At 45.0% G+C, this 19,447-nt stretch overlaps 1 protein-coding gene across 4 annotated transcripts in view; it reads right to left on the bottom strand.

The window, feature by feature from the left end:
• DGKI (diacylglycerol kinase iota) overlaps positions 1–6,795 on the bottom strand; it is a 218,485-nt gene extending 211,690 nt beyond the window's left edge. For 2 of the 4 annotated variants that reach the window (XM_086610377.1, XM_086610378.1), the window contains exon 1: positions 6,413–6,795. In XM_086610377.1, coding sequence (XP_086466503.1) covers positions 6,413–6,795 — 383 coding nt within the window. The remainder of the gene's footprint in view (positions 1–6,412) is intronic. The other 2 variants (XM_086610379.1, XM_086610380.1) reach the window with 1 other exon arrangement.
• Positions 6,796–19,447: the final 12,652 nt, after the last annotated feature.

Raw genomic sequence — 19,447 nt, 5'->3', positions numbered from 1 at the left:
ATTTATCTCCTTCTGAGTACTATGTAATTCCACTGTGTTGCTCACCAGCCTGGGCTGCAGCTCCAAGGATATCATTGCATCTCCCACAGCCAGGGGGAAATGGCCCACCTTTTGTAGGCAGGGCCTAAATCTTAATTATGTAATTACCAATACAAGCCAGCTGGGTGATATCCATAATTCCCCCTTTTTGTTTTACATTTTTTTTGGTTTTCAGGAAGGCTTTACAGTGAGCAGAGACCCAGTTCATTCATTCCGACTCCAGCACGCTTCCCTCTTTCAGGGTAGCGGCTTTACCTTCTTTATCAAAGGACTTCTTGCTCCGGCTCTAGCTCCAGTGAGGGAGTCGGGGTCAAGGTCTTCAGGGTCTCTCGTGAGGGTATCACGTCAGGGTCATCAGACATTGCTCACCAGCCTAGGCTGCAGCTCCAAGAATGTCATTGCATCTCCCACAGCCAGGAGGAAATGGCCTGCCTTTTGTAGGCAGTGCCTAAACCTTAATTACATAATTACCAATTCAAGCCAGCTGGGTGATATCCATACCACTGCAGCTCACAGGTAGCTTTACCCAGAGTTATCATTCACAACGTGTCTTTTGTAAAGTGCTGGTAACCTCGGGTACAAAAGGGAGAACATAAGACATGCTCTAAATTCAAAGACAGTCCTCCTTTGTGTGACCTAGCAACACTGATGGTCAGACTTGCAGTCACATCTCAAAGTCAGGGGAAACTTTAAATGTCAACCTGGTTTTTCCCATGGTATTATTGTTGATTCTGAACTACCTTAGCCTCTTTCTGTGTTTTGCTCCAACCAAATTCCAAATTCCACCTCAAAGCTTTGTAAATGAAAAAGCTTCATGAAGGCCCCTTCACGTACCAAAGACATCCAGTGGTACTCTTGGGGAGAAAACGATAAAATGGTGATGGATGTTTTGGGTGACAAAGTAAATTGAGTCACTGTTATGCGAGTGGGTGGTAACAACTCTGTACAGTACATACCCAAAACTCTTAACAAAGACAGTTGTAAGCAGATCTTATGAGATTAGGCCCGAGAGCGAGAATTATTTTCTTGACATTCGGTAGAAGACAAAAATTCATCCATCATTTACAAGCAGAACCACCTCACTCACTCACAGAAATAGGATGTATTAAGATTCAAGGAAACTTAAGTAAAATAAATGAACGCAATCAAAAGATCAAAGGCTTGTGTTGGGTGTTTTCATTTTTACAAATGTCATTCAGCTTTAATTATTTATAATACTTCACAGTACACTAATAAATGCTGTCATATTTCATAAAATAATGAAGCCTTAGTAACAGGAGACACCTCTACCATTCTGTCTCTATTTAATATTTACTGAGAAATGATGTGCCTTTTACGATCATTATCATGTCTGTAAATAAATGAAGCAAAATAAGAGGATGTTTCCTATCCTTTAATTTCTGTTTTGGTCTGAGGCCCCATTTGTAATCTCACGTACTTAAATGCTCATCAACAATGACGAGGCTTGTGTTATCAGGATTTCCCAGGATTTCTCTGCTATAACTTTTTCCCCCCTTCAAATGCAATAACAAAATCCACTCTAATTGTAACTCCAGCTACTTGTTGCCACCATAGACAAGCAGTTACTGCTGATGGTACAGGAGAAGAGGCCAGCTTGATTCTTGGCTTCTGTTTGCAGAGAAAGGGGTCAGGAAAACACACAAGACACATCCCCAATGGATTCATTTGGCACATTGGAGAGAAGCATCACTCATGGAAGCTCAAACTGCCTATTTTAGATAGCAACATTTCTGAGTGGAACTGGACAGCCAACGGACACGGTGAGTTAAGAAAACCACCGCCTCCAGCCACTTCCATTACTAAAAGTGAAACACATGGTTTCCCGCTCAGGCGAGCCACCTTAGCCAAATAAAAGACATATGACAACCAAGCTCGCCTATTAGCAGCGTGAGACTCTGGGACAATTTGTTTCGGTCCTGCTTTTGGAAATCCCCAAGCTATACACAAGCAAGAATCCTAACGCCTGCCACACACTGCGTCAGTCAGGATTTCTGCACTTGATCAAAACGAAATTACGTTTCTCTAGAAAAAGTATTCCCTAGTGACAAGTGTTTGCCAAACACGACTTGAGGTCTCACAAGAGGGTCATTAAAACTTACAACTTTATCTTTATTTCCAATGCCACTAACCAAGATTCCCTGGATTTCTAAAGAATAATTAAAAAGAAATTAAAACCTGTTTGCATTATTGATGGTTTTGATTAGTTTGCTTTTTGGGTTGTGTTGGTTGCTTTGTTTTTTGGGGAGTTGGTTTGTTTGGTTTTGTGTTGGGGTTTTGTTCCTGATTTTGTTTTGTTGTTGATTTTTTTACCTTTTACCATTTCTCTAAGCTTAAACATCTGAAATGCAGCCTTGCCATTTAATCAAGTTTTTAGAGCTGCAAACACCTGCAGGAAACCTGCCAGACAGAGCTTTATTTGCAAGGTTTTCTCTAGCTATAGCTTTTTATTGTGCGTCAATATTCTTATTGAGCATCTCTTTGGTATAATCTCAATTTCTTTGTATTTCAGGAATTACTTTGGGAAAGCTACTTTAATCTCTACTTCAGCTAAAAGAGACCGTGAAGTTCCTCACAGAACTTTGCAGTGACAAAACCATAAAAATTGAAAGAAAAATTTACCTACTGGCTTTGTGTCACCATGTCTTGTAATTATTCTGCTGGGTCTAGAAACATAGAGGATAAATACTCTTCCAAGAACCAGTCAATCTGTAGAGACTGTTTCTCTCTGGCAGGGCTACATATTTAATTCACTTTTTTTTTTGTTGTTTTTATTTGTTAATTTCTTGTTTGGGGTGGGAAACAGAACTTGTGTTTCTATCAGTTTATTAAAAAAAAAACAAAACAAGCAACAAAATAAAAGAACACCACATTTTTCATTTTGTGAGCCCGTAGTTCAGATTTTAAGCAGACAAGCCAAAACGTCTTTAAGATATGCTTAGCTGTTGGCATTCTGATGTCAGCATCCAACCATTACGTCAGTTGGTCTCATTTAAGTGCACGAGGCTGAAAAGGGAGACCGTTTCTCTGAGCGTTTCTCGGAGCTCTCGTTCAGTCTGCACAAGGACTGGCTCCGCACCATACCCCCCATCAGGGGATGGACACCTGTGACTGCAGACCCCCTCTCTCCCCTCCCTCACCAGCCCCGCACCACCGGCAGCGGGCCCAGCGGTACCCACCACACCGGCTGAGCTCCGGCGGCGGCAGCACCCCAATTACACCAGGCAGGGTAGGCGCCCCGTCTGCAAATTAAGATCCACTTAAGGGATGTGTGTTGGCAGCACATACACACACACACAGAAACAGACACACTTTAAACCCATTAGCTCACGCACGAGCACAGATAAGTGGCATATCCCCACTGTGTGTGTATACATAATTATAGCATATTACTAGAAAGGAAACAGCAAGCAAACATCTACTCTTAATGGAGCGACGAGCTTTTGGTGCAGAAAAAGAGCTTTGGGAACATCAGGTGCAGGGTGGTTATGGTTTGGAACACAGCAAGGTCAAGGGGGCTTTGGAACTCCCTATGAGGCACATCTAAAATATTTAAAGCAAGTTTTTCCTTCTGATGGCTTGAAATGGGGAACAAACATGTCTACGTTGGTATTTACTACACAAATTCGTTACATATTTAGTACAGTAGTTTCTGCGTTGTAAGCCACTGGCCATGTCAGTAAAAAACATTGTCATCTGAACTATGTTACTCTTGGTTTTGGTACAATTCTAGAGAAACTAACAAGTTATTTGCATGCAACAACTACATGATTAGCTAAACAGATCTGCATTACAATGAAAACAATTGCTGGTTAGCAACAAACAAAAAAAAAGGGGGGAAAAGACAACACTTTAAGCCAGATTCAGGTAAACCATAGTTTCATAATAGGGAGTGATTAACATAAAATTGGTACAGGAAATATTTTCCTTCTTCTTTTTTCCCTTGTGACAATACCTTGACCTGTCTTTCAGCCACTTGTCTCATTCCTTCAGTTGCCACCAAGAGATTTCTTTCGTGCATTTTCATTAATCTTTATTATTTTAAGCAAGTTCCAACTACGGGGTTCTTTTCTGCTTGTGTAAATACAGATATGTGGGTGTATGTCAATGTAATGCACCTGCATAGGGAATCCTAACTGAGCTGTTTGAAAGTCCGTATGGTGTCTTGAATAACTTCCATTGTACCAGTGGATAAGGGAGTCCAAGTGCCAGCATAAATAGATTTTTCTGTATATAATATAGTCATTTACATTTACAAATGTATTTCAGCACCATAATTTACCGAGAGAAATGGTAGCAATTTAAGGAGCCTAGGGGGTGCAAAGAGCTCAGTGGAGGTCTTTTGTGGAAGTTTTCTATCTACTCAGATTGTGCTTGTTACGGACAAATGAGAGAGTGCGTGTCATTTGTAGGAAACCAGCTCCAAAAGAAGAAAAGATGTGGAAATCCAGGGATGCAAAGAAAATGTACTTTCTCACACGTGTCCGAAGTCAAGTAGAATGAGTAATATGCATCAAGAGATGCTTATGAAAAGGCTTTTATATCTGAAGATTCAGGACTTTTTGTACACTTGCCTAGATAGAGAAGAGGCAGGAGGAAGATGAGAGAAAAACCTCAACATTGCCTCCTAGAAGCATTTGTTATGAAACCCTTACAAATACCCACCATGAAGAAACTTCAAGAATACCCTTGTCTTTAATACATTTCTAGATAATCTAGAGAACAAGATCTTATAAACAGATATTAATACCCACCCCCAAAATGGGAAGATGCCAAAACTAATGAAATAAAAACGAAAGTGTAGAGCCTGAGTAGAAGCTCCTCCAAGGTTTATTGCAGACCCTATGCCTTCTGTAGCAAGAGCAGACATGTTAGCAAACCTATCTCATTAGCAGTTACTTCAACAGCCCACCTATAGAATCTGCCATTACCTGCGATAGACTACTTGCCCCTAAATGACATGTGCTTAGAAAACTGTCAGGGTAGAAATGCAAAAGTACCGAGACATGACTGATGTAATGCTCTTTAGGTGTCCAGCGAGTTTTCCTTTTCCCATCACTGACCTTATCGAGTCTAGCATGAAATTTCACACTCACTGCAAGACCACCAGCCCTCACAGGGAAGTCTCTCTGCATATGTGAAGTCTTACATAAAACTTCAGCTATGAGCTGAGAGTGTTAAATTACAGCAGTTTTAAGCCCTACCACACACCGACTCAAACCATTACTAAGCTATCTCAGATGTAAATTGACAGCAAATTAAAAAAAAAAATGTTAGGGGAGATTCTTCAGCTAATTTACCTAGAACTGGAGGCACTCTTTCCTTGCAGAGACAAAATAAGTACCAGCTCTGTGTTTTCTATCCTCCAGTCAAGAGGGCTCATCCCTAAGCACACTAGAATACCAATTGTTAATGATGTGCTGCCTCCGCTGGGGCTTCACAGCCAGAATTAGGTAAGACTCAAGAACTTTTTGGCATGAAGCTTCTCAGACAGCAATCGCTTTCTGCAGCTGCTTATCATTAACAGATCCGAGGTGGTAATAGAAAAGCAGACCAGTCCCACCAGCAGCCCCTTCATACCGATGTGTTTACAGAAGGAAAGAAACCCCTTCATTTGACATCAAGGATGTGGGACAAACGCATGGCCACAAAAAAACATAATTCTGGTTATGAAAGTAACACCCTGCTTTGGTTACTGCATGTCATGTGGCAGCCCGGTGCATGCCCGCTCTCAGCCCACAGCCACGCGTGGGGCCGCTGGGTACAGCAGCCCACTTACCTTGTCCATCGCTGGGACTTACGCAACGGCTGCTGGCACGGGTGGGGAGCGGGCACGGAGGGGAGACCTGCGTTCCGTGGGACTTCTTATAGAGAAAGCCCTCTCGGGAACAGCGATGCCACCAGGAAGGTTTTTCTGATCCCTTTTGCGAGCGTTTGGAGGCGCCGGCAAGAGAACCGGCTGCCTTTTTATGGAAAAGGGCAAAGCGTAAAACGAACCTATTCCCCTAGCAGCTGGGCAAGATTTCCGACTCTCTCTGAGTAACTCCGAAGTTCACCCATGTACACCGTCCCCCTCCCCACCTCCCCGAGCGCTGCCGCGCAGGAGGAGTGCCGCAAACCTGACGGCAGCGGCGGGGCTGGAGGCAGGTCGCTGGCTTAACAGAATAACGATAACGGGTGTGTGTGTGTGTCTCTTTTGGGTTTCGGGATGAAGAAAAAACCCCACAAGCTCCGCACCGCCGCCGGACCCCGCCTGCCGCCTCCCCACTCGCGGGTACCCTGTGCCGGAGAGATGTACCCGAGAGGAGCACCGAGGGCGGCTGGGCTCTGCCCCGCCCGCCCACCCCGTACCCACCTGTAGGACACCTGCTTCCTGAAGGTGAGGCTCCGCAGCTTCTCTTCCAGTGACTCCTCCGCCGCGGACAGCCCCGGCTCCTCCGGGACCCCGGCAGCACCCACCGCCTCCCCACCACCCTCGGCCCCCCGGCAACCGCCGCCACCCGCCGCCCCTGTCTCCTCCCCGCCGGCTGCGGCGGGGGGGTTCATTGCGGCGGGGCAGAGGGGCCGAGAAGGAGGAGGGGGCAGGCGGGGGGCAGCCGGCGGCTGCAGGCGCTGGGGGGCGGCGGGGGCCGGGGGGCGGCTGCTCCCGTGGCCGCGGGGCGCGCTGCGAGCCGCAGCGGCTGCAAATGGCAGCGCGGCCGCGCAGCATCCATCGGCGGCCGCACTGCAGCGGGGCATTGTGGGAAACTCCCGGCCGCCACCGCCCCCCCGCCACGCCCCTCTGCCCGCGGGCCAATCGTCGCGCCGCGCGCGCTGCCACGCCCCCCCGGCCGCCGCGCCCTCCCGCGCCACGCCCCCGCGTCGGCGGCGCCGTCGGGCCGACCGGGGCGGGGGGAGGCGGCGGCGGCGGCGGGTCCGCAGCGGCCGCAGGGAGCCGGGGCTGCCGGTCAGGTTCTGGCCTCCGCCGTGCCCGGCTCCCTCCCGGCGTGACGTTAAAAATACCTTGGAGAGCGCGAGCTCGAGTGCCCCCGCGCACCCAGCGATGCCCTAATCTTCTTATACCCCATCCTTGCTTACATATTAATCTCTTGGAAATTTTTTTCCCAGGCAATTTTTTTTCCCTCAATTTAGCACGACCAGAATCAAAGCACCCAACTCCAAAGAGATTTCTTTCGACACGAGCCTCACGGTGCCTCTTGGTAAAACAAATTGTCCTCCCGCCTTGTTCCCTTCTTCTCCCTCTGGTTCCCTGGGGGAGACTAAAGAAAACTTTCCAGAGAGGTGCCAGCGGGGAACTACTGAAGCCCATCAGCTGATAGTGACAATAAGACTAAAAAGTACAGAAAAGGTCAAGATCTGGGAACAGGCAGAAAGTGTAGCAGGAACCCTGCCCAGCCAGTGCTTTATTTTCTGCATCCAAAGCTTCTCCAAGGCAATGGGATCCAAGGTAGAAAGACGTAAGAAAAAAAGAGGAGAGGCATGAACGATGACACTCTACAGAGAAGGCCAACCCCACAGGAACAGATTTCAGACCCACTCCTTCTCCACAGATGACTTTCCTGAGTGGCCTTGCCCCTTCGTGGTGACCCTCCTGCCACAGCGCAGCCGGTGGCACGATCAGAAGTCAGAGGTCAGAGCATTGACCTGCTCCCCATGTGCACCAGCGTGCACGTGTTGGTGAAATCTTGGGCGTGAATCAGACGTATGACAGTCTACAGGCTCTTTCCACCTGATTCTTGCTCCTTCTCCAACCCTACTTGGTAAAGGTTCAGCCTCTCCGTAATTTAGCACATATAGCGCATACATCTTTTGACTTCCGTAATGACAGGCTCTCTAAGGCAGCCAATTAACGTTTTCCTTGTTGGAAGCAGAGAAAGGAGATGAAAAGTGGATCTTTTTACTACAGTTGAAGCATTTAAAAGTTTAATCAACCTTCAAAATTATATGCTACCTCTATGCATAAATGATGCATATATAATCTACATGCCCATATGCTTCCCCCAATATGTATATAAGTTTTCTCCCTCAAATCTCAGAGCACTTTTAGTTACTAATGAAGCACGTAGAGGAAAGCATAATTAAGCAATGTAATGCAAGGCTTATTAGAAGCAAAACTAAACCTCTTATGCAGAATTGTTGAAATAAAGTCTGGATCCTGCTCTGAGCTGCGTACAGAGAGATCTGCAAACCAGCATGGAGCTCTACTGAAGGCATCAATGTCTTTTCCATGGAAAGCCGGGACCTCAGTTGGAAAGTCTCCAACTGAACTTTCAGTGAAATCAGCAGACAACGTTGCTAGTGAAAGCATCCAACTTAAGAGCACATGGCAACTATTTTTTTCAGAAAGAAACTAAATCATTTTGAGGTGGAACTATCAAAGACCAGTTCAGACCTAGCCCAACAGCCAGCTTCAAGGATGAGGAGCAGTGCCATAAGCCCCTCTCTCATCAATGAGATCTTGGAGGTTTTGTCGCTGATGAAACTGTACGGTCTGTTGCTATGAGAAGATGACAATGGCATGTGCAAAAAAATACTTTAACCGCAAATTTTGCACTTGGAGAGCAGAACAGTGCGCATCATCTCATAGCTTTATTTTTTTAGCCTTTGGTCCGCATGAGAACAGCTCGGTGGCCTGTGCCTCAGCAAATCGCTCCACCTCCCCCAGAGCATCTGGAGCAAAGCCTAATAACTAATCAGAGTATCCTACCACTCCCCCCAGTGAACATCCATGCTGCTGAGCCACGTCCTCCTCCTCCTCCTCCAGCATAAACCCTATTGTAGCTCCTGCTTGTCAATAACCGTTTTGCCCACATGACCACATTTACACTGCGCTCCGGGATTACCTGTTTTTCCTCTGACTGCTGCAATTTGCATGACTCATTTGCAACATGAAGTGCTAAATCGACTTCCTATGCCTTTTTCTGAATATGAGCAATTAGGAGAGAATCTGAGGCTGGTGAAGGAAAGCCCCGCTTGCACAATGACACCTGTGGCATAGCTGTCAATTCCTGGGGCTTGAGACAGGTGGCAACAGCAGAAACTTCATCAGAGCATCACGCACATTTGCACAAAGATGTGGCTGCAGACATACTGCTGGATCAGGAGGGAAAGGATGAGCACAAAAGGAGATTTTTAGCAGGTTTGGCCAGTATCTGGGATTACTCTGCTGGCAAAAGCCTGAATTCCTACGGCCGGGATCTAATTTCTTAAACTGGCAACTCTGCCAAGGGCCAGGTTGTCAGGTTAAGAGGAGCACCTCGCATCACTCCGCCGTGACTCCCCAGCTCATCTGAGAGAGCTGACAAGCTTCAGCAGGTGGGGAGCTCTTTTTCCTGGGTGGAAACTTCTCGCCATACTGCATGCCTTGAATAGCAGGGTGGATGGTGGGAATGAAAGAGGAAATGCGGAGAAAGGAGGGAATTCAGCCATTTGGAAAAGCCAAGGGAAGGAGGTTTATTCCATTACTCACATGCCTGTTAAATCCCATTCTGAACACTCCAGTGTGCACAGGCTGTGTGCATTGCGGTAGGTTTTGTTCAGATTGGGAGGGACTGAAAATTCTATTCCTAATGGGAAAGAGGATGAAAAAAAAGATGTATGAAAAAGAGGAGTGGGGAAGAAAGGGGTGAGGCCATCTTACTTGTTCGGCGTGCCAGGCGAGCCAGTGAGAAGTCAGTCTGCTTTAAATGCTCCATATTCCTTAAGGTCATACCAAATTCATGCCCAGGATAACCCTCGACATTCACCCTCCAGGAAAACTTAACAAAAATACATGTATTTATACACATAAGTGTGTACGTATGTATTTGCATCCCTCAAATTTTGTTTTTTTAAACATGACTGAACAAGCACCCAGCTTCCCTTCCCAGACCCAATGCTGATAGATATGCCCACAAAAACATTCACTTTTGGTGAGCATTTGAAGTTCAAGTAGAGCACCACTTACCCATCGGGTAACTGAGGGATGCTGAGGCTTAACATGGAGCGACCTGCCCTCACCTCAGCAGATCATCCTGTTGGGCAGAGCCGCTTCACCCTGCAGCTCTGCCAGCGCTCGCTACGATGAGCTTTCTGGCGAGCTACTGCTTTCTGCTACATTCTATTTTTTTTACCATTTTTCAGCTATTTCGCAGCACTGCTCCCCTTTCTGTGCGTAGGCTGCCACAGCTAGGAATATGCCCCGATTCCTGTTGCCAAGGTGCTCAGTGGAGGTGACAACAAGGGCTTGATCCTGGCTTGGAAGTGCCTGGGTGCTGCCCCTTCACAAATACCATAGATCAAACCCAGGTTTTTACCAAATAGGTTTCAAAAGAAAGGGCTAACCCAAAGCTAAGCATTTCTTTAGACAGTGGAACTGAGACAACCCAACAGACATGGACTTTCTCTACAGTGGTTATATTTCCTCAACTGTATCACAGCACAGATAAGGGCCTATAAGGGCCAGAAGTTGTAATTTCCTCCTTACTGGAGATACACAAAAAAGTAACCTTATAGCAACGTATAGAACTCATGTAAGAATAGCTTAAGATTAATTAAATAATAAAAAGTTAAACAAGACATTCCTGCCTTCTGTGTGGACCGTCTGAAGCTCACAAGAGACAGCACCAAGAAAAATTAGAGATTAAATCAATCACTTCAAGTTTTTGAAGCACAAACTGGAGGGAAACAAGACATACAAGCATTATTCATTCAACACAAAGTGAAACATGCTTTTGTTTCTAATTACTACCTCCTCTGGATCACCTTGCTTTGGTTAATCTCAGCGTGCTTTATAGAGAGGAGGAAGCTACCTCTGGCCTCCTTTTGCAGACTGGGAATCTGAAGCGCAGAGAAGGGTCAGCCAAATTCACCAGCACACCAGGACTAGACTCAGCAGCTCATTTCCCCAGCCCCTATCCAGTGCTCTCTCTCTGCAGGACATAGCTCCTACAGAATTATTTTATTTATGCCAAAGATGCAAGGTCTTGCTCACTGCTTTTAAACTCCAAGCTAACGAGGTCCACGTTTCCAAAAAAAAAAACCTCAAAGCAAATGAACAAGGAAAGGGAGCACCAGTAATGAATCTACCATGAAATACCTGCAGGGCTGGTGAAGTTTCTGCTGTTGTTCCACTCCCTGGAAGTGTTCAAGGCCAGGCTGGATGAGGCTTTGAGCAACTTGGTGTAGTGGAGGGTGTCCCTGCCCATGGCAGGGCGGTTGGAACTAGATGATCTTTGAGGTCCCTTCCAACCCTAATCATTCTATGATTCTATGATTCTAAAATAGGTACAAACAACAGCTAACAGCAAAGGGTGAAGACTTACTCCCCAAACCACATTGTGAGAGGTGCTGCAAGCTGCACTTGGACACTCTTCCTCCTGCCCTGCAATAGGAACCAGCCTGAGAAATGAGTATCAAAATTCAACCTTGAATTCAAATAGTAACATGCTTTTTGAAGAACAGCATGTACCGGAGGGCGATAGGTAGCGAGGCTGACAGCTCATCACCCAGCATTTCTCCATTGTGTGTGGGTTTCTTTTTTAATCACAGACTCCCTGCAGCATCGCCTACTGTGTGATGTTTTAAGGATAATACCGAGACCCGAGGAGATTCTTAACCAATCGTTAATCACCAGTCGGTGTTTTGTATGCTCGGAGGAACCGAGCTCAGCTATAACTTAGCCGAGGGTAACTTCCCTAATCAGTCACAGTCTAACGATTTTCCTCTAAAAATGTTATGTATGGCTTGATGCCGCACACAAGTGCCCTCAATCAATAGTTATGGCAAGTGAAATTGCCTGTTCGGAAAGCAAGGGGCACCCAGCAGCAGCAGGAGAAAGAGGGCGGCTGCAATAACCTCTGAAACGATGAGAGCAAAAGAGTGGGATGCAAAACTTCAAGGACAAAATAATGCCCTTCTCCCCTCACTTTCCAAGAGAAAGCAACACAGACCATCTTCATTCAGGTACAGAAACTAAATTTAGTGAGAACGAGCTGCTTCGTCATCTGCTGTGACCAAGGAGGGGTTAGATAGTATGTTCTGGTGCTGGAACCGGGCTCCATCTGGGACAGCTGTTCTGTTACAGCACTGCACGGAGTCTGTGTGTGCAATGGGACAGACCAAAAAGACTGGATAGGTGAAAAATAAACCTCTCACTCCAATTTCCTTTTCTTGAGATAGTGAATGGTGGTGGGCAGCAAAGGCAATCCTTGGGTTAAAAGCACCAGAGTACAGCCTAGGAGGAAAGAGCTTTTCTGTTTTTTTTTTCCTTCACTGCCAATTTCTTTCGCTACTTTAACCTCTTTAGCCCAAAATGAAGGCATTTCTGAAAATCCGCATCAGCCACAAATTTAGTACAGGCCAGGGTGTTCCAATTTTCATGGTACGCTGCCTTCCCCAACCTCTAAAGCAGGCTTCTTTAAGAGGCCTTGAAGAAGAATCACCAAAGCCATCTGTCATGCTCCCATTTCCAGTTCAGCAAAGCTGGATCTGTTACTTCCATCGCTAGTATTTCCCATGGAGGATAAGCTCTTAGTCACTGTTATATGGATGCACGGTACTCATATACAAGGTCCCTTCCCTAGTAGAAAACTGGCGTAACACAAATGACTGCACCATTTGTGAAGCCAGCTCTGCACGGGGTAATTTTCACATCTGCACTAGGCCGTCCATCGCCAAGGTCCCTGGAATACCCGCAAAGCCACAGAGTCACCAAACTGGAAGAAATGAGGTATTTTTTTTCCACGTCTACTCAAAGCAGCAGAAGTCAACTCTGTCCCCTGGATGCTGCTTCTGGGCTGCGGGGCATCATCTCGACTGTTCACACAGGCAAAACAGAAGCTTCTGAATTGCTGGAGAAAGCTCTTCAGCTGCCTCAGGGGTCAGCGAGAGTAAGGGAAGGAGCCGAGGCCAGCAGAGGACTCAACCCCTAAAAGCCAAAGCAGAAAGAGCTCTTTTAAGAGTCCACTGTCCACTTCAGTTTAAGCAATTAGGTGCCCAGAGTAAAGTCAGAGCAGGGAAAGGCCTTGCCTTCCGGGGGCTATCTGGCCCACAGGTATCAAGCTCCAGCGTGCTATAGCAGACTGGTATCACTAGGCTGAAGCTAGTGTCTCCTTGAGCATCAGCCTTCCTGGATCCTGCTTGTGTTTAGAGAGAATTTAATATTAACGGAGCTGTATCACATAGTTGCACTCAAGTGCCATTATCATTACTAAATGCCAGCAGCCTTTGCCCAATTCCTACCCATTGTTAACAGATACAATTCTCTTCTAATCTCAAAAAAATGGAAGGGACGGCCACCTCCAGTAAAAACCCACACCACTGCTTTTAACCTTCTGTCTAGCAACGTACTAAATTGCCGGGGTTCTGCTGTGCTTAAGACGGACACACTGCGCACAGCGTTGCACTTGGGAAAGCCACAGGATCAGATCTTTTTCAACCATCAGGAAAGCAAACAAGTTGTACTTGCTTTTTCTACAGAAAATATTTATTTGCAAGAAATGAAGAGCATAACATACTTTGCGACATACATGTTTAGGCTACAAAAGCAGGTAGTCTGTTCTCTCGTAGAATCAAGCAGACGATTTAAAAAGGAAAACCAGCAATTTCTTTCCACCCAATGGACATGTTTGCAGTGTGAACAATCAGGTGGGACCATATCCAGATGACAGCGCTTATAGAAAAATAGAGAGGCCATTGAACACACAGACACGGAGTTAAATAGACTTATGGCAAAAGAAGAGAGATATCCGCAGTCAGAAGAGGCTCCAATGCAGTTTACCATGGAGGTTAGGAGGGCTGTGCTTTTGCACTAGTGTCACTGTCCTTTTCACCTTAGATAGCTTTAAATGTTTGCACAAACCCATGCTGTATCCACAGGAACAGAGGGAAAGATCAGCTGAAATGCCTTAGGGCTGTCACAGGCAAAGTGACTCAGAGTCTCAAGGTATTGTTTTGCATGGCCCAAGGCAATGGCTTTGGCCCTGGATATGTATTTCTCTTCAAGAGGGTAACAGCAGGTAATTTACCCTCCAAACGCCCAGCGAATCTCAGGGAAACTGTGATGTACTTACATCATGGCCTGGACCTCTGAGAGCAAACTGCTTCCCCTTGCTGGCATCTCACGGCACCCCTGGGGCGGTTAGGGCAGTAGTGCTCTTGGGGAAGGGGGATATTTAGGCTGTCTCCCAGAAGACCAGCTCAACAAATTGTGTTCCTTGAGCTGCCAGCTCCCAGGGGCCACTTTTTAAGGCTAACTTACACCATTAAAAAAAAACCCAAAACATTCAAAAGCCATAATTTTGCAGAACAAAAATGACACCTGAAGATACAATAAAGCCTAAATATTTTTTTGTACCAAGCCAGAGCTGTCCTACAGAAAGGCCAGACAATTTATGCATACACACAAATTGACACAGTGCAACAACTCGCAGTTGAAAATTGCTAATAGGACAGACTTCAGAGAGCAAGTCACGCTACAGTTTTACAAGTGCTCGGTGATGTGGAATGTGAACAGTTTTCAGAGAGAAATGCCTGGACTTTCTGTTGCACCAAGTGGAATGTGCCGTGTGTTCAGATAGATGCCTTTATTTAGTGATGCTTACTACATTAAAAAAACAACCCTGCATTGTTGTTTTTTTTTTAATTGCTCACCACGCACACACGCACAGATACACACACGCTCACACTCGTTCTTGCAAACCGTACAAATGAAGAAAGCAAGACGCTGTTAACATCAGCACCATTGAATTAAAATCTGATATGGCAAAGTCAGATGCGAGCAGAGTTCTGTTACAAGAAATTGATTACTTGCCTCTGCTTCCCCCCCCTCCCTTCCACTCCCTTAATTATGGGCTGCTAAAGTTCAAAAAGATTTTTACCTGCTAGTTGGAAGGGAAAATGGCATATACAATAAAGGTCAGATATGCATAAACAGGATTGCATAGTATTAAAGAGCGAGGGGAAGAGTAAAGCTAAAACAAGGGGGAAACTAATGAAAAAGACTATCATTGCTGATTTATGGAATCAAGAACTAAGAAGTCTCCCCATGATGTCAGAAGTCCCCTCATTGGCCATTTCTTTCACTTTTTCTGTAAGGCAGGTCTACAAATCCAGCTTTCCCATGTTTTGTTCTCACCTATTCAGTTCCAATTCTTAAGAGGAAGAGTATGGAGATGGGCTTTAGGGAAGAGAAGAGACTACTGGTAATAAATAATATCAAAACTCCATTTCAGCATCACAAATGCAAGTTTCCTGTGAGATGCACTCTTTTCTTTGTAGGAAGTCAATTCAGATCTACACCTCGGTAAAGCAGAAAAAGGCCTAACGTGAAAACCACAAAAACAAATTGCAATTTCCCTCTTAATCCTGGAGTGTCCAATGGATGCTGATCACCTAAGCAATGCAATAGTAACTGAGATCACACCCTCAACATATCCCTGAATGTTCACTGCCATTTTCGTGGCCATGAGAAAGCTACAATATCCTGGCCGGTTGATGGAATCCTGACATCTTATTTGTAAAAACTTCAACACATAAACCAGTTCATTCATCTTTGCAACCCTCAGAGTTGTTCATCGTAACACTATAGTGCAAAGCAGCAACACATCATAGCACTACACTACTTATATAGGCGAGTATAACTTTTGTAGTTACAAAGTACTGACCTACCATTTCACCTTCAGAATACAAAATGTTCCCTTTCTAATTAGTGACTTGAGAAATATTTTAGTCACCAACAGTATAAAAATACTCCACATGCTTCTGTTCTTAGCTGCGTGGGTTTTGTACAATGGCCTCTTGGCATTAGCTAGAATCTAGAGCCCAAATACTCAGTGGAAATCCCTCCCAATGTAGCAATTAGTATCATTCATTTACTTGACCTACATTCTAAACGCGTCTAGACAGAATTCACTGCTGCTAGTTTGGGGGGGATGCGAGTGGAGAGGTGAGTTAATTTTTTTAGCAGGAAAAAAAAAAAACAAAGAAGAAAAGTTTTGGTATTCATTTTCAGCTCTACATTGGAAATCAAGACTACATTGAGACACATTGTTGCACAGAGAGATATGGAAGAGGTCCTCTGCCAGTATAAATCAGACCTGCAGCCTCCAAGAGCGGTGTGCTGCATTGTATCAGCTGGGATCTGGCCTGAGAGCCTCAGCCTAATCCACTATTAGTCTGTGCTGCTGAAAAATATTGAATGGTACAGATGAAATAAGAGAAACGCAGCAAAGAACTATAAATGGCCTGGGGAAAAACAAACAAACAAACAAACAACAAAAACCAACATTATCTACATGCTGGTAACAGGGTTAGAACTGTCACATGCCCCGTGCTTGATACTTTTAAAAAATATATATATATAAAAAAATAATGCCCTACATTCCTTTGTAGCTTATTTCCCTAGAAGCAAAGACCTGACAGATCTAGACATGCTTTAAAGCGATGGGCCAAAAGGTAATTTTACTAGTGTGTATAAAATTGTGCTGACAAGCAGCATAATGTTACAGCTGAAGACTCTAAGGATCACTTAAGTCCTCTAGTGGAAATGGAAATTAAGTAGCACATAAGGCCTTTGCCCACTCTGTCCATACACACACATTATTCTACAGCACCAAGTCACTGATCACTGGAAAAAGTATACTGGCAGAAGGCGAAGACCTCAAGTAATACAGCTGCACTAATTAAAAGCACTTACACTGGCATCCTCCCTGAATATGCCTTACTACTCCTTCCCTATGCCCTTAACACAGAGCACGTACAGCTGCCTCTCCACGTGGTCTGCAGTGCATCAACATTCACACTTGGGTCACCCCTGGACTGCTGAGGCTGGCAGTGCAATTGCAGGTGTCCTGCCTCCTCTGTCCCCCTGCTAGGTACATAACACGGGCATAAACTGCCTCTGGAGATAGTGAGGTCCTTGTCGCGTAACAGCCTGTGGGTAGGTGATGACAGGAGATTCTTTGGCCCCTGGTACCTAGCAGAGAAACCAGTTCTATTAAGGCCTCTGAAGATAAATGATCAGAAACATACCAAAGAAAAGCAAAGGTTTTCCTTATTATAAAGAAGTAATATTTAATAATAATAAATCCCCAAACAATGTGTGTGCTAGGTCAAGAGATCCTCCTAAGAGTTCCTAAAAATAATTTAAAGGATTACACAAATTAAGATTATAGAAGTAGATTATCAAACAGTTACAAGAAAATTGGTATGGCTATACTGGTTTGGATGAATTAGTTCAGATGCCTGACTCAGACCGTGGGCAATTTAAAATGCTTCAGATGAAAACATGACTGTCTCCCAATCAGTCCAATTTGAACTGACATGCCCAAATTAAGCAAACAAAATGGCAAAGCTTTAATGGTGACTAGTGCAGTAGGTTTTGGGGCAGGGGCGTTGTTTGGGTTTTGTGAAACTGTCTGCCCTTAGTATTGAGAAATAATTAAATTTTGGTTTTAATATAGTGAAGCCAGCTGTATCCGCGATGGGAGGTGATCCATTTAACTGGTAATGGGCATGAGCTCAGGCAGAGCAGCCTCCGACTTATGCACAGTGCAAATGGCAAGAATAGTAAAAGCAGCGTTGTGCTTGACAGCCTGGGGCCTCTTGCAGAAGACGCAACCATTTGGTCGCCCTCAGCAGTGGCAAACCATGGGTGCTCTGCAAAAAAAGACGGCTGAGGGAATTTTCTAAGCTATGACCTTGCCCTCCTACAGTGGCCAGCCATAAGGTAGTGGAAGGGTCAGTCCCAGCCTTCTCCTGTCACTTTGCTGACCTCATGTGGCAAAACAACGCAGCCATCCCTTGTGGTACCCTCAGTGGCACCCACCAGTACTCATTATTTATGTGAAGCCTTAAATCATTGCTCAAAAACCCAAAGTGAAACAAAAGTTGTTAGTGGATACTGGAATGATGCAAAGGACCCAGCAGGATCACTGTGAAGGGAAAGAGGCTTTAGGGAGGTGACTGACCCACACCAAAAAAGAAGGGAACACTTGGGAAATAGACTACAACGGCATTTCTCCTCTCATTGCCAGCAGAGGTAAAATAATAAAAAGGCACTTACACAGAAGAATAGGGCATTACCTAGAAAGCACGTCTGTACACCAAAACTCATCACAATTTCATGGAGTCAGGTACATGTTTCACTGTCACTAACGTGAAACACCTTCTTAAATCGCCACAGTGGGGACTGATCCACAGCCTGCTGTAACTCACTAAATTCTTTCCATTCATTTCACTGAGTTTTGAGTCAGGCCTGAGGTTGTCAAAATAGGATACCAAAGCAAAAAAAAAAAATCTAAGGAGCATGAAGAACAAGAAAAGAGCTGGTGTGGCAACTGCTGTAATAAAATACAAATCCAATATTTTACAAAATAGAATACTTGCAGGAAACATCTACTGTACATGGTAAAAAATTACTTGTAAGGCTAGGTTAGTTTTTCCCTTATTATTAGGAAAAAAAAAAGGAAAAAACTTCAAAATTCTTTATTCTTTTTTTAAAAATTGACTACTTCTGGTAAACTGTAAAGTAGCTACGCTAGTCTGTTGAATTAAGATTTTCACATTAAATCCATCCTCAATAGAGTCTGAGCCCCCTTCTGTAGTAACCAGATACAACCCTGCTCAAATCCTGGAGCAGGTTTCACTGTGTCACTCCAAGGACAAATTGCAAGAAGCACAGCTTGGGCAAAGGCATGACCAGGGTACCCAGAGAGGGAGAACCCTTAAAAACAACAGCTACATGGGACAAGGAGGAAACAAAGCAGGGAGAAGACCAGGAGAGACTGGACCAGGATCAGACCTGAATATCGCTCTTGGCTTTTCCACTGAACTTGGGCCAGTCACTTCACCTCTCTATGTGCCCACCTCATCCCTCTTTTGCCTTATATGCTGCCTACATACTCAGCTCCTCAGGTCAGAGGCTGTCTCGCCATCCAGTTACTACAGTAACTACCATCTCCAGGCCTGAACTGTGCCTAGCTGGGGCTACTTATACCCCTATCTTTTTGGCTAAGCAGTTAGTCTAAGATCACATCTCTGGAAAAGGAGGTAAGAGGACACAAGGCTTTATTTTAGGGCAATTCAAGTTTTGGGGGAGGGAATGGGTGTTCAGTAACATTTGTGTCTGATTCTGCCCAGACCACTTGCAGGGTTAGGGAAGCTCAATTCTCCTCATTGTGACTGCCTGAACAAAATTTTGCAAAGCTAATAAATACTATTTACAATAGTAACAGGAAGATGTCAAGGAAAGGAAAACACAGGACAATCAGAGACCAAGTCTACACAAGAAACTCCATCAACGCATCTAGAAGCCAATAAATTAAATCCATATGGTCCTCTCAGGAGGCACGCCTGGTTTGAGCCTTACATTGATTTAGTTTGTTGGGAAGGAACTGATTTAAGCTAAACA

The sequence above is a fragment of the Tauraco erythrolophus genome, chromosome 4, assembly GCF_009769465.1.
Source record: "Tauraco erythrolophus isolate bTauEry1 chromosome 4, bTauEry1.pri, whole genome shotgun sequence".
In the NCBI taxonomy this organism is placed as follows: domain Eukaryota; kingdom Metazoa; phylum Chordata; class Aves; order Musophagiformes; family Musophagidae; genus Tauraco; species Tauraco erythrolophus.
Note: the sequence above shows the minus strand (reverse complement) of the source record. Positions and strands in the feature narration are given on the sequence as shown.